Raw genomic sequence first — 14,435 nt, 5'->3', positions numbered from 1 at the left:
TGATGCAGGGTTGCCACAAACCTTCAACTTGTAAAAAACGTAGTATCACAGTGAGGTAAAGCACAATAACACAAGGCATGCCTGTGTACTTATTCAGGATTCTGTCTTCTTAAAAAATTGACTCCTTCATCTTTATCACTGTATATATCCTTCTTTATCCTTGATAACTTTACTGGCTCTGATGCCTGCTTTGCTTATGTAACTACTCCAACTTTTTTTAATTAGTGTTACCATGGCATATCTTTGTCCATTCCTTGCTTTTTTTAAGAAAAAAATAGACTCGGTTAGAGCAGTTTTTGTTCACAGCAAAATTAAACAGGAAATACAAGGAGTTCCCATATGCTCCCTGCCCCAACACACAGCATCCCCCACTTTCAGCATCCCCACAAGAGTGGGGCACATCATCACCCAAAGTCCATAGTTTACATTAGGGTTCACTTTTAATGTTGTACATTTTATAATGTATAATAACATATATTCACCATTATATTTTACAGAATTGGTTTTTGGTTTTTGGTTTTATTTTTTAGACAGAGTCTTGCTCTATTGCCCAGGCTGGAGTACAGTGGCATAGTTGCATCTTGGCTCACTGCAACCTCTGCCTCCTGGGTTCAAGCGATTCTCCTGCCTCAGCCCCCCAAGTAGCTGGGATTACAGGCGTGTGCCACCACACTTGGCTAATTTTTGTATTTTCAATAGGGACAGGGTTTCACCGTGTTGGCCAGGCCAACCTCAAACTCCTGATCTCAAGCGATCTGCCCACCTTGGCATCCCAAAGTGCTGGGATTACAGGCATGAGCCACCACACCCAGCCATAATAGTTTCAATGCCTTAAAAATTATCTGTGCTTCATTTATTTACTCTCCTTTCCCTCAACCTGTGGAAACCACTGATCTTTTTATTGTCTCCATAGTTTTGCCTTTTACAGGTTGTCACATAGTTAGAATCATCACTTTACTTCTATTTATTTATTTACTTATTTTTTATTCTTTGAGATGGGGTCTCATCATTTTGTCCAGGCTGCTCTCAAACCCCTGGGTTCAGGCAATCCTCCTGCCTTAGCCTCCCAGGTAGCAGGGACTACAGGCATGAGCCACTGTGTCCATCTACTGTTAATCTGTCATTGTCTTTTGTAGTTAAAATTAAATTTTTGAAAACATAAACCCATTTTTTTTTTTTTATGACGGAGTCTTGCTCTGTCACCAGGCTGGTGTGCAGTGGCTTGATCTCAGCTCGCTGCAACCTCCGTCTCCTGGGTTCAAGTGATTCCCCTGCCTCAGCCTCCTGAGTAGCTGGGACTACAGGTGCATGACACCATACCTAGCTAACTTTTTGTACTTTAGTAGAGATGGGGTTTCACCACGTTGGCCAGGATGGTCTCAGTCTCCTGACCTCATTATCCATCTGCCTCAGCCTCCCAAAGTGCTGGGATTACAGGCATGAGTGACTGCACCCAGCCACATAAACCCATTTCTTAAAAACATTTTCCCTTTTTATCTATTTTGTCAGTCTGTGTCTTTAATTGGCATATTTAGAGCTTTCACATTTAAAGTTGACTGATGTAGTTGTATTAATATCTGCCATATTTTAGCACTTATTCTTTATTTTTTCTTTCTGAGACAGATTCTCACTCTGTGGCCCAGGCTGGAGTGCAATGGCACCATCTTGGCTCACTGCAACCTCCACCTCCTGGGCTCAAGTGATTCTCCTGCCTCAGCCTCCCCAAGCAGCTGGGATTAAAGGCGCCTGCCAGCATGTCCAGTTAATTTTTGTATTTTTAGTAGAGATGAAGTTTCACTATGTTGGCCAGGCTCGTTTTGAACTCCTGACCTCAGGTGATCCACCTGCCTCAGCCTCCCAAGGTGCTGGGATTTCAGGCGTTAGCTACCACGTCCAGCCTTATTCTTTTTTTTTTTTTTTTTTTTTTTTAATATTTTAATCTTTTTTTGCCTTCTCTGGTTTTGAGTATGTTATATGATTACATTTTCTCAGCTGGGCACAGTGGTTTATGCCTATAATCCCAGCACTTGGGAGGCCGAGGTGGGTGGATCACCTGAGGTCAGGAGTTTGAGACCAGCCTGGTCAACATAGTGAAATTCTCTACTAAAAATACAAAAATTTGCTGGGCATGTTGGTGGGCACCTATAATCCAGGTCCTTGGGAGGCTGAGGCAAGAGGTGGATGTTGCAGGGAGCCGAGATCATGCAGTTGCACTCCAGCCTGCGCGACGAGTGAAAATCCATCTCAAATAACAAATAACCATAAAATAAAAATAGATGTTCTATCCTCTAGGCATTATTAACTATGCTTTTTAAAAATGTTTTAGTGATTGCTCTAGAGTTTACACTGAAGATTTATAACCTAAGTCTACTTTCAAATAATATTATATCACTTTGTGTGTAGTAGAGAGAGTTCCCCACTCTTTCCTTCTGTGCCTTATGACATTGGTACCACTTACTTCACTATTCATAATCTATAATCATTCAAGGCATGGCGGCTGTTATTTGCTTGAACAGAAAGTTGTCGCTCAGATCAGTTGGGAATAGGAAACATAAAAGGTTCTATTTTATCTTCATTTTTTTTCTAACAGTCTTCCTTTCTTCATGCAGATGTGAGTTTCTGGCTTGCATCATTTATCTTCTTTCTAAAAGACTTTTAACATTTCTTGCAAGGCAGGTCTTCCGGCAACAGATTCCGGTGTCTCTTTGTATTTGTCTGAGAAAGTCATTATTTCTCCTTCACTTTTGAGGCATAATTTCACTGGATGCAGAATTCTAGGTTGACAGGAGGTTTGTTTAAACACTTTAATTTCACTTCACTGTTTCTTACATGAATGATTTCTGAAGGGAAGTGTGATGTAATGTTTTTGTGCAGGTTAAAAGAGCAGAACCTTGTGAAAGAGCTGAGGCCGCGAGACCTCCTGGAGAGCAGCAGTGACAGTGATGAGAAGGTCCCTTTGACTAAGCCTTCCTCACTGTCCAAGCGAAAACTTGAGCTTGAGGTAGAGACAGTAGAGAAGAAGAAGAAAGGGCGGCCTCGGAAGGACTCTCGTCTCATGCCTGTGTCTCTGTCTGTCCAGGTGAGGCCAGTGGGCCCATCCTACCTTCTTTAGCCTACCTTTCTGCAATTAGAGCTTGAAGGCCCTGGGTGCATGGTGAGCCTCAGCTGGGTGGGGCACCTTGAGAGCCAGCTGGCTTAGACAGGCAGCCCCTGACCACATTCCCCCTCAGACCTGCCCTTGACCCACCCAGAGCCCTTGAGCAGCTTCCCTGGCATCAACTGGCTTGTCTGTAAGGTGAAGATCCTTGTAGCATTCCCCTCTGCTTCCTACCTCCCAAGGTGGAAATGCCCTGGCCACAGGCTCACCTCACTTCTGGGTGACTTGCCTTTACCCCATAGTATTAGAGCGAGGTTCAGGAACTTTTCTGGCTCTTCCAGTCTCCAGCTACCCTAACTGCAGAAAAGGAGGCCATGTGTCTGTCTGCACCAGCACTTGCACTGAAGCTGCCAATTCCAGGCCCTCAGAGAGCATTCACCCTCCAGGTAAGTGCTGGGACCCTGCCAGTTCTCCCTCAGGCACACGCAGAGTTTCTCTGTCACCTATCCCACATAAACCCTCTCTTGTCACTTCCTTGGAGATTGGTTTCCAGTGGCTCTCTTATCACCTTCCAGTGGAAGTCACAGCTGATCGGGGTGCCCACTAACTCTTAGCAAAATTGCCAGCCTCCACTCTCACCCATCTATAGCCTCTGTCTGGTTTTGCACTTGGGGTCCCAGCTGCTTGGACTGCCATTACCACCACATGTTCTGGTGCTCTTTAGTACTCCTCTCAGGTGTCCCTGCTGGAAGCCACCTCAGTCTCCACACACAGCCCTGGGCAGCCTCGGGCTTGGTGTCAGTGGGACTCTGTGGTCATGATCTATCTCCCAACCATCCTGCTAGCTTTATCTCCTTCTCAGTGTCCAGCACAGTCGTCCTCAGAGTTGTTTGGGCTCTTGGAATGGAAGCTTGTAAGCATGTGATTATCCAAAACACAATTCTGGAGCAAATAATCCTTTATACCAAGAGCCCGCTGGTCATTTGGCCCAGTACAGAATCTAGGCCTCTCCCGCTGTGGTACCATCACACACACTGCTGCTTCTCTGCATACCCTTTGTACCTCAGCTAAGGTGCACGTCTTCGAGCAGCCTTCTTGGACCCTGTGTGCAGGTCACTTCCCACTGGCTGCACAGTGCTCTGAGCCCCAGCTGGTCCTCACAGGGCACCAGAGAGCCAGTGTCAGCCCTTCACACCATAGGTCCTTCTGGGCCACAGTACTGAGGAATGAAGCAGGGAAGCCGAAGGGTAGGGACCCACAGGTTTTGTTCTTATTTCTGTTGTGAGGGGAGGCAGGGGTGCCTCCAGTGGTCAGCAGCACTTGGATGTGCTCTTGCACTCACAGGTGTTCTGACGCAGGTTCCCTCCTGGGTGCCCTGCTTCTCAGCACAGAACTCTCCCAAACTCCTCTAGCCCTTCCCCTAGGCCTCTTCCCTGCCAAGTGCTGCTTGGGACATGGCAGTTGGCCCTCGGCCCAACTCACCCACTTGGGTGGCCACACGAGCACAGACTATTTGGTGGTTCTACCTATTTTTTTAAAGGGAAAAATCTATTGGTTAGACACGCATGCGGCTGAGCCCATTTGGTGCCAAACACTATAAACTAGTTGCTTCTCATACATGCTGTGCCGGAAACACTTCTGCCAGTTTAGTCTCAGTTAAGCAGACCAAGTCTCACTGCCACAAGAACTGGAGACGCCTTTTGGGGTTTTCTAGATGTTCCCTCCAAGCACTGACATGGGCTCTATTCTTGCCAGATACTGCTATCTTTGAAGCTCCTTCAAGTAGGAGACTAGAATCTCAAGTCTCACTCCCAGCTTGATCCTTTGCAGTGTGCTTTTGGGCACATCACTCCCTTGTGAGATGAGGTGGCAGGGTTGGGATTCTTTGGGGTCTTTAGCCCTGGCACTGCTTCTGTTCTCTGACTGTTCAACTACATGGATGACAGGGTAGAAACCAGTTCCCAGCATTCTCCTTGCCCTGGGGGCCACATGTCCCGGCCTCCCACTCAGCCCTTTTGCCCCACCTGCCCTTTCCCTCCTCTGTTGGCCAGTCAGTCTGCCTCTGTGTCATGCTGCTGCCCTGGGGCCCTGGGCTACAGAGCCTTGGAGCATGTCACCTGGGCTGCGGCCCTTGTCTGAGTAGGTCCATGTGTTTACTTCATCCAGGTCAGCTCTGATCCCTCCATGTACATTGAGGTGGAGAATGAAGTGACAGTGGTGGGGGGCGTGAAGCTGAGCCGCCTGAAGTGCAACCGGGAAGGGAAGGAGTGGGAGACAGTGCTCACCAGCCGGATCCTCACTGCTGCAGGCAGCTGGTAAGGGCGGGCAGGTCCTCAGCCGGCCCAGGTGACAGTCACACATGCCATCATTCTGGTCCTGGGCCTGTCTAGGGGAGGTGCATGGCCCTGGGAGCTCCAGCTCCCATAGAGGTTCACATCAGGCCTCACTCCAGGCCAGGCATATGCACTTGTCATCTCAGTCCCTGCAGCACCCAGCAAGGTCAGCATCAGTATCCCCATGTTATCGATGGGGAAATTGAGCCCTTGAGGGTTACCCAAGCCAGGCTTTGAACCTGATGGTCTGATTTCCTTGTCCAGCCAGATCCCCAAGTCTCGAGTTCCACACTGAGGTGTGCCTGGCTCACTTTGACTTGGGCTGGTTCCTTTTCTGGATCCCAAATTGGTCAGGATGGGTTTCTGACTGTCCCTGAAGTCCCCATCCCAGCCCTTTCCAGATTCTGCACTGTGGGGTAGACCTTGATCCAGTGATTGCTCACCCATTGTCTTCCCCTGGGCTCCTGGAACTGTACGTGAGCCCTCTCCCTGCCTGTGTTCAATGTGGAAGGGGAACCAGTGTTTCTCCTCAGGTTCCTGCCTGGTATAGCGTCCCAGTCAGGACTACATGGGAGACACTCAGCAGAGGTTTACAGACATGACCACTTAGGTACAGTCATCGTAATTATACCCTTAATCATCTGCCATGAGGTCCCGTGTAGATACTTTTACTTGTGTCAAAGCACATGGCCTTAGGTCTTAGACCACAATTCTTTTAAGCCCTGAGTGAGTTTTGTGTTGTTAGGCCTAGGGAACCCTACTGTTTATTCTGTTCCTCCCTCGAATTTCCCTTTCGGGATGAGGCAGCTAAACTCCCAATCCCAGGCACCCATGTGTCAGATGCTGCCATGGGTTCCTACTCTCTGTCCCTTGCCCCAAGGCAGGTGGCTTGCCCAGCTGAAGGCTAAGGGGTGTCAGCACAACCTTTCCCACAGTGACAAAACAGCTATGGGGCAAGCCTACTAGGCCACTTGAGACCTCCCCTCCTGCTCAGTCCTGCTGAGTCCAGGCCCAGCCTGCAGACCTGCTCCCCAGTGCTGCAGCCCAAAAATGATGGCTTTCTTTGCAGTGGGCTGGCTTGAGGCAGGCTCTGACCACCAGAGATGAGCAGATAGAATTCAGTCACAGCATTAGCTTGGCCAACATAGTGAAACCCCATCTCTACCAAAAATACAAAAATTAGCCAGGCATGGTGGCGTGTGCCTGTAATCCTAGGTACTCGAGAGGATGAGGCAGGAAATGGCTTGATTTCCTGGGGAGCCAGAGGTTGCAGTTAGCCGAAATTGCACCACTATACTCCTGTCTGGGTGACAGAGCAAGAACTCTGTCTCACACACAAAAAAAAGAATTCAGTCACAGCCTGCAGAGAGCTCCCTGCTGCCCATGCTACATAGAGTGTTCTCTGATTCATACTCTCCAAGTAAACATTTGTAAACAAAAGCATCTCACTTGCCTCTCCATGTTTGGAGCCAGTACCAACAGTGTCTCATTAGGAAAGCTGTTGGCGGAGCTCCTTCCTTAGCTGACCTCCTTGAGCCTGTTGGGGTCACTGGTTTAGCAGAATAAAGTGACACAAAGCGGCACTCTGAGTGGCCCGCTGTGGCCAGGATCTCACTGTACTGGCTGCACATCTGCTACCACTGCCTGGGGTCTGAGCTCCAGCCTCACCGTGGGCCTGTGGCTGGGCATTATGGGGCTCTCTCTGGAAAGGCAACAGCCTGCTTGTGCAGGGCCCACCCAGGGTCCTGGTGGTCACTCAGGACAGAAACTGGACAGTGTCCAGACTATTCTGTAAAGCACCCCTTGTTTTGGAGCGACATATATCTCCTACGCAAGCCAGGCAGCCTCCTGGACACAGAGGTGCATGCCATCATCCCCACACTTTTCCCAGGCTGCCTTGATAGAGACCTTCTCAGAACTGGTCTGGCTAGTTGCAGCCAGGAGACTGTCCTGTGGGTACTATGTGGCTTTATCGAATGAGCAAGACATGCTTCCTGGGTGATCATCAGGTGCATTGGCTCTCCAAAGCCCCCATACCTCTTGGTCAGCATCACCATGAGCTCAGGAAAGCCCGGGAAGCCTGTGGGCAAGAGGACAGAAGTCTATTTTATCCAGGATCTCAGGGAGGCTCCAACAGCCCCACCAGCCCCAGCCTGGCCCAATCCACCTCCCCCTCTGGCTATACCTGCTCAGGGTAGGGCCTTGTTGGGCCCAGCTAGAAGAAAGGCTCTGTACCTTCCAGGGCTGCTGTCTTGGCTGCAGCGCCCAACCCCCATAACACCTTCCCCCACCTCTGCCTTCCCAGTGACGTGGTGTGTGTCGCCTGTGAAAAAAGGATGCTGTCAGTGTTCTCCACCTGTGGTCGCCGTCTCCTCTCTCCCATCCTCCTGCCGTCCCCGATCTCTACTTTGCATTGCACAGGCTCCTACGTCATGGCGCTCACCGCTGCAGCCACACTGTCCGTCTGGTGAGAGGCAGGCACAGGGTGGGGTGGGCTCCAGGCAGAGTAGGAGAGGGCTGTGCAGGCCTTACCTCACTGCAGGAGAAGGCTGATCATCAGGCCCCAGAGGAGGCCCGGAGCAGTCAGTGATAGTGCTTGTGTTGGGTGCCTGGGGTAGGCTGAGGGCTGAGGGATGGTGTGCAAGGGGAATAGAGGCAGTTGGAGTGGCCCATGCAACCAGTTGCACTATCAGGGTCCTAGGCCGGGTTCATCAGAAATGGAGTCTTAGCTGGCAGATTGTGGCCATGTTCCTGATGTGGCTGCTGTGGCCTGGCTTCCCCCAAAGTGGTGTGGGTGCTGAGGTTCCCCATGGCTCTGTTGCCTGGGCTCTGTGCTGCTGCAACCTGAGGCACAGGGAGTGTAGGGGCACATGGGGTACAGAAGCTACTTATAGCCCAGAGCCCTCTCACTAGGAGAGGCCAGGTGAGAGGCGCATGCAGTAGGGACCAGGGTGTCTGAGTGACTGAGGCACAGTCTGATGTGTTTACCTAGGTTGGTGAGTAAACTGTTCCCTGTCTCCCTCCTAGGGATGTTCATAGACAGGTGGTTGTGGTGAAAGAAGAGTCTCTACACTCCATCTTGGCAGGTAATCCAGGCAGCAGGCTGCCCCTACTCTCCTGGGGGCCCAAGTACCTGTCTGATGCTGCAGAAGGGCCCCACTCAGAGAGCCAGGCTCTGGCCTCAGCCCAAGGCTCTCAGTGAGGCAGGAGGAGCAGTTGTGCTTCAGGAGACACACAGTTTCTGGGGACATGTTTAAATGGGTCCCCAAGAGGTAACAAGAGCCTGGTGTGTGGCAATGAGAATGGTTTGCCCTCCCTATTTGCCAAGGCAGTGTTAACATTATTTGCTGCTGAGACCACGGGAGCTAGAGTTCAGATTTCTCCTTTGGTGTGTTTACAAACACTTGCTGATCAGAACACACCTAAAACTCTTTCCTATGCTCTTCCCCCAGGAAGTGATATGACAGTATCACAGATCTTGTTGACGCAGCATGGAATCCCAGTAATGAACTTGTCCGATGGGAAGGCGTACTGCTTTAATCCGTCACTTTCTACATGGTAAGCAAGCTGACCCCCAGCCCTATTCCCTAGAAGAGTGTCTGTCTGCTTTGGAGAGCAGAGCATAGGGTCATGGCCTACAGGGCTGCCTAGCCCTGCTTTTCCTGAGAGTCAGGCCCTGGAGTCTAGGCTGCAGTGACTATCCATGCATGCTCCCCTGTCCTAGCAGGACACTGCAGCCTGTGGCCTCTCCCTTAGAGCGTATGTGCAGGAGCACTGTCCTCTTGCATTATTTTCAGGAGCCACTTTTTGAAAAAAGACAAAAATTTATATGGTTGTTGCTGTGGCCCCCTTAGCCACCATGAGCATAGGTGAGTCAGATGTACAGGAGCCTTACCAGCACTAGTCAATTTTTGTGAGTTTAGAGAGCACTTCAGACTTCCTCAGTGAATTCGTAAGATGCTAATCCACTTATCCAGGCATGATGGTCTGTACCTTTCCTCTGACCACTGTGGAATTTGGAGCTCTTTTCTGTACTTGCAAAATAATTTATACAACAGAGCTCTTAACCCAGCCACATGATATATGTATGTTGTGTTCTAGCCACTCCAAGTTCTTTTCTTCTATCTCTACCTTTTGTCCTTAAGAACCAAAGCTTGCTACCTCCTAGCCCCTTATCTGTTAAGAACTGCCACGCAGAAGTTTATATTCACAAAGAGACTGTTTCTTGAATTTGGAAAAAAAAAAAAAAATCTGCTGGGTATGATGACTCACGCTTGTAATCCCAGCACTGTGCGAAGCTGAGAGGACTGCTTTATCCCAGGAGTTTGAGACCAGGATGGGCAACATAGTAAGACTGTCTCTACAAAAAAAAAAAAAATTTTTTTTTAGATAAGACAGGTGCAGTGGCACACACCTGAAGTCCCACCTCCTTAGGAAACTGAAGCCCAGGAGGTCAAGGCTGCAGTGAGCCGTGATCGTACTACTGCATTCCAGCCTGGGCAACAGAATGCAACCCTATCTCAAAAGAAAAAAAAAAAATCTCCACTGCCTGCTTCCCCAAATTGCAAAATGTTGTCTATTATATCTGATTGCTGTAATAATGGAAATAAGCTGACTAAGAAGAGAAATATTGACTAGAGGCATCTTTGTGTTTCGGACACATTTACAAAGACACCTAGCTGTTCTAAAAGTGTGTGAAGTGTTTTCTTCACAAGGATGAGAAGGGTCCCAAGAAGGCGGAAGGACTGCCAGTCTGAGGTAGTTGTAGAAGTACAAGCAGGTAGAGGCCTAGCATTGCTTGCCAGCTACAGGGCCCAGGCCACATGGGCTAAGCATCAGAGCTCACAGCACATAACAGGCCTGCAGTCATAATGAACCAATATTTGGAGCTGAAATGTTCACAGCAAGGGCCCTATCCACAGACTTCGCTTCATTCATTTTTTCTTTGGAACAATGATCTGTCAGGCCCATTATCACGAAACCTGTCAGTAATAGGCACCTGTGCCAAAGTGCAGGGGCGCTCAGCCTCTGCCGGCTTTCCTGCCCGTGTGTCGGCAGGGGCTGCTTCCCTGTGGCCTCCTTGACAGCCTCCTCCGGTAGATCTCTTGGTTTTCCTGAACTCTGTTCCTGCCTTTGCCTCCCCAGGAACCTGGTTTCTGACAAGCAGGACTCACTGGCTCAGTGTGCAGACTTTAGGAGCAGCCTGCCATCCCAGGACGCCATGCTGTGCTCAGGACCGTTAGCCATAATCCAGGGCCGCACCTCCAAGTACGTGACCTGAATGCTGTGGCCACTGTTCTTAGTCCTGCCCTGGGGGAGTGACTGGGTCAGAGCGTGCACAGTCCCACCCAGGCCTGGTCTCTACCTGCCTGTACCCCAGGTGCTGGTCAGCATAGGCACGCTGTGCAGGACAGACTGGGGGTGCTGAGGGTAGTGAGCCTGTGTCAGGTAATTTCTTGGGGTTGGGGGTAGCAGTCATTGGCCCTGTCACTTCAGGGGCCCAAATGGCATGTGCTGTTGAGATGCCCCAATGGTGCCAGGAGGCACATGGCTGGGATGTGGGGATGGGCAGACAACAAGGATTCTGACATCTACCAACAGACTGGCTGGTGGATGGGAGGCCTTGATAGCCCTAGTGCCTGCCTCCCCTGCCAGCTCCTTGCCTGAGGCACATGGGGGCAGTTCCTGACTCTGTATAGTGCCTGCTGCCTCATCATGGAAACTCTCCTGGTCTCTGCAGCTCGGGAAGGCAGGCTGCCCGGCTCTTCTCCGTGCCTCATGTGGTGCAGCAAGAAACCACCCTGGCCTACCTAGAGAACCAGGTGGCAGCAGCACTCACCCTGCAGTCCAGCCACGAGTACCGCCATTGGCTCCTCCTCTACGCACGGTACCTTGTAAATGAAGGTGAGGTTCCTAACAGCCCTGAGCAACCTTCTCCTTCTGCCCCTTCATCTTCCCAGGCCTGGCTCAGTCCCTGTGAAATCAGGAAAAAGGTGTGATGGCCCAGATCCCAGCCTACTGCTCTCACATCAACAAGGTGGGCCCCACAGCCTCTACCTCCCAACCTGAGCTGCAATGAAGGCAGCTCAGCAGGCACCCAGCCCCTTATAGGCTCTGGGTAGAGTGGCCCTGAGGGTGTTCCCACAGAGGAGCAGCAGGACAGGCAGCAGGAGGGAGGGATAGATGCCTGAGTAGAGAGACATGGCCTGAAGGAGCAGATTCTACATTCTGGCTCTTGAGCAGTGCTGCGAATCTGTGAGGGCATCTTGTGGCAGTGTTTCTCTTCGTGTCTCTTCCTCCTCGCAGCCTCTCCTACCTTGGACAGGCTTGCCTGCTGTCCTGGACTTCCTGAGGCCCTCTGTTCCTGGCATTCCCCACCAGAGCTCTCACCTGCAGAAAGTCAGGTGTGCTGGAAGAGGTGGCTGCACTGTCCTCACAGTGACTCCAATAGCCTTAGCAGCTTTTCCTCCCACTTGACTGCAGCCTCCAGGGTACGGCATGGGGCAGGCCCTCCCGAAGCTCTCCCTGTACAGCTTCCTGGCCTTTTTGCTTTATTTATGTCATCACCCTCCCCATTTTGATTACAACTTAGAAAACATTTAAGTACAGAAAAGACAGAGAAAATCATATCAAACCCTCACAAATATAATTCCCAGAACTAACATGTCACATGTACCTCTGGCTATGTCAATATGAGTGTGTTTGTGTGTGTGTGTACACTTGTAAACGACAGCAAATATTACTGATCAGCTTGAAGCCTCACTTCCCTCCCTGCAAGCTGCGATGATGAATTTGATGTTTACCCTTTTCCAGTAGGTCTATGTGGTTGCCATTATGTGTGGCATATGTTTTGACATATTCAAAAGTCCCAGCTTTTCTGAATACTCAGCCTTCCCAGGCCCTCATACCTTTCCTGTGGTGCTGTAGTCACATCTTCCCTGGGAGCCCCTCCTCTCACTCCACTCTGGTTTGCTTCATCCTGGGTGTTGACTGGGACTTGTCCTGATGCCCTGCCTCAAGTCCCCACCCCCTCTTGACCCTGCCACCCGTCTTGGGATCACTTCTGCTGCTTGCTTCTCTTTCTCTGTCTTCCACACAACTGTTCAGTGTCCATACACCAGTCACCCACCCTCCTTTCTGTCCCTTGCTTCCTTAGCTATAAAAGGAGGAATCTAGTGTAAAAGTGGACCCCATTCACTTCCAAAAGTCCTCAGATTCCAGTTGCATCTCTCTTATTCTCCACCCTTTTCTTTGGATAATGGAATCCATTCCCTATTGCTTTAGCTGCCCCAAGTGCTGACAGTCCCCCACACTCTGCCTCCAGTCTTTCTGGCAGCCCTACTGGGTGGTGCCCATAATGCTTGAGTTGATGAGCCTATGCCTTCTTCACTCAGTTGCCCCTCTTCAGTTGTGCCTTTGCCATCTCTACCTCCTGCGGGCTGGCCTCCCCACCCTTCCGACCTCCTCTCAACACCAGCTGCCACCCCATCTTCTCAAAGACAGATCTCACCAGCCCATAGTTTCTCATATTTTCCCATCACCTTAAGGAGTTTATCACAGAACTGGCCACGTCTCATTTTTCCTCAGGGCCCAGTACACAGAGGAGGTACTACAGATGTCAGGGGAGTGAGCAAGTGAGTGAAAATCTGTGATTATGGATCTCAGTTCCCCATACTGAGAGTAGGCAGGGGTGTTTTGCCCATAGTAGGCGATAAAATACACATGTATTTATTCTGATTTGATAGATACAACAACATAGCATATTCTTGATTTTTATTTCTTTTTGTAATGTGTTCCTATTTCTGTTTTGTTTTGTTTTTTTGTTTTGTTTTGTTTTTTTGTTTTTCTATAATTAGGGTTTGAATACCGACTTCGAGAAATATGCAAGGACTTACTGGGTCCGGTTCACTACTCCACTGGAAGCCAGTGGGAGTCAACAGTAGTGGTAGGTGCTTCTTTCATTGTTGCTGCAAGAATTCTTTCTTGAAACGTGAAGGTGGAGATTTTTTAAATAAGCCAAAGTGCTTTGAAATTCTGTCCCATTAGACTTCTCTAGCACCCAGCCTCAGGTCCCAGCATCAGGAGCCATGGAGTGCTCCATCACATGCCTGTGCTGAGGGAGGCTGCCTGCAGGGCTCTGGGTTTGGTTGTGAAGATGAAAAGTACTTCCCTGCCTTCATGGAGCTCAGTCTGTAGGGATGCACACATAAGCAAGGAGGCAGTTCAATCAACAGGATGCTTTTCAGACTAGATTCAGAGTAAGAAGGAAGTAGTAAGCAGGGTCTTCAGATGAGAATGCCTGGGAAGGAGAGACCAGGGAAGGCCTCATAAGAGGATACTGCGGATGAAACCCAAGGAGAATAGTGAGATGGCCATACAGAGACCTGGGGAAAGCGTTTCCTAGTAGAGGTGAGAGTAAAAGCAGAGTGCTTGATCTGTCTGAAGCCACTGTGACTAGCATATAGAAGGCAAAAGAAGAGGGTGGTGGGAGATGAGGCAAGAGGTGGACTCACAAGGCAAGAGCCTTGCGAGGAGCTAGCATTTTCTTCTTGGCAGAGTTGGTGCAGAGGTGTCAGGAACTAAAATAAACAGTCAGGGAGTGCCTTCTATAACAGTCCCAGGAAGAGATGAAAGTGGCTTGGATCAGTGTGGTGGCCATGGAGGGGGAAAGGAGACAAATTCAAGATGTATTTTGGAGGCAGAACCAATAAGATTTGATGGGTGGTTAGATGTGGAAGGAAAGAGCATAATGAACATGTGACACCACCAGTTGTTTACAGCTGCAAAAAAAAATGGATACTGGAACCATTGATTAAATTAAGAAAGGAACATATTGGTGGGGGATGGGAGAAGGTATGGATCTAAGAGTTAGCTTGAAGCTTCATTCAGTCATTAAGCAGTTACTGATGGGGAGCCTCCCCTAGCCAGGCGTGTTATAGGCATGGAGCAGGCAGCAGTGAATAATGCAGACTGAGTCTCTACATTCATGGATCTGCTTTCTTATG

General features: G+C 49.7%; 1 protein-coding gene across 14 annotated transcripts in view; it reads left to right on the top strand.

Moving 5' to 3' along the window:
* HIRA (histone cell cycle regulator) overlaps positions 1-14,435 on the top strand; it is a 122,441-nt gene that overhangs the window by 65,668 nt on the left and 42,338 nt on the right. For 7 of the 14 annotated variants that reach the window (XM_078341575.1, XM_035266444.3, XM_078341593.1 and 4 more), the window contains 8 exons: positions 2,875-3,079; positions 3,439-3,543; positions 5,264-5,412; positions 7,736-7,897; positions 8,458-8,516; positions 8,883-8,988; positions 10,576-10,698; positions 11,171-11,334. In XM_078341575.1, coding sequence (XP_078197701.1) covers positions 2,875-3,079; positions 3,439-3,543; positions 5,264-5,412; positions 7,736-7,897; positions 8,458-8,516; positions 8,883-8,988; positions 10,576-10,698; positions 11,171-11,334 — 1,073 coding nt within the window. Of the gene's footprint in view, positions 1-2,874; positions 3,080-3,438; positions 3,544-5,263; positions 5,413-7,735; positions 7,898-8,457; positions 8,517-8,882; positions 8,989-10,575; positions 10,699-11,170; positions 11,468-13,286; positions 13,376-14,435 lie in introns of all 14 variants that reach the window. The other 7 variants (XM_035266504.3, XM_078341595.1, XM_078341599.1 and 4 more) reach the window with 2 other exon arrangements.

Source organism: Callithrix jacchus, chromosome 1 (assembly GCF_049354715.1).
Source record: "Callithrix jacchus isolate 240 chromosome 1, calJac240_pri, whole genome shotgun sequence".
Lineage (NCBI taxonomy): Eukaryota > Metazoa > Chordata > Mammalia > Primates > Cebidae > Callithrix > Callithrix jacchus.
Note: the sequence above shows the minus strand (reverse complement) of the source record. Positions and strands in the feature narration are given on the sequence as shown.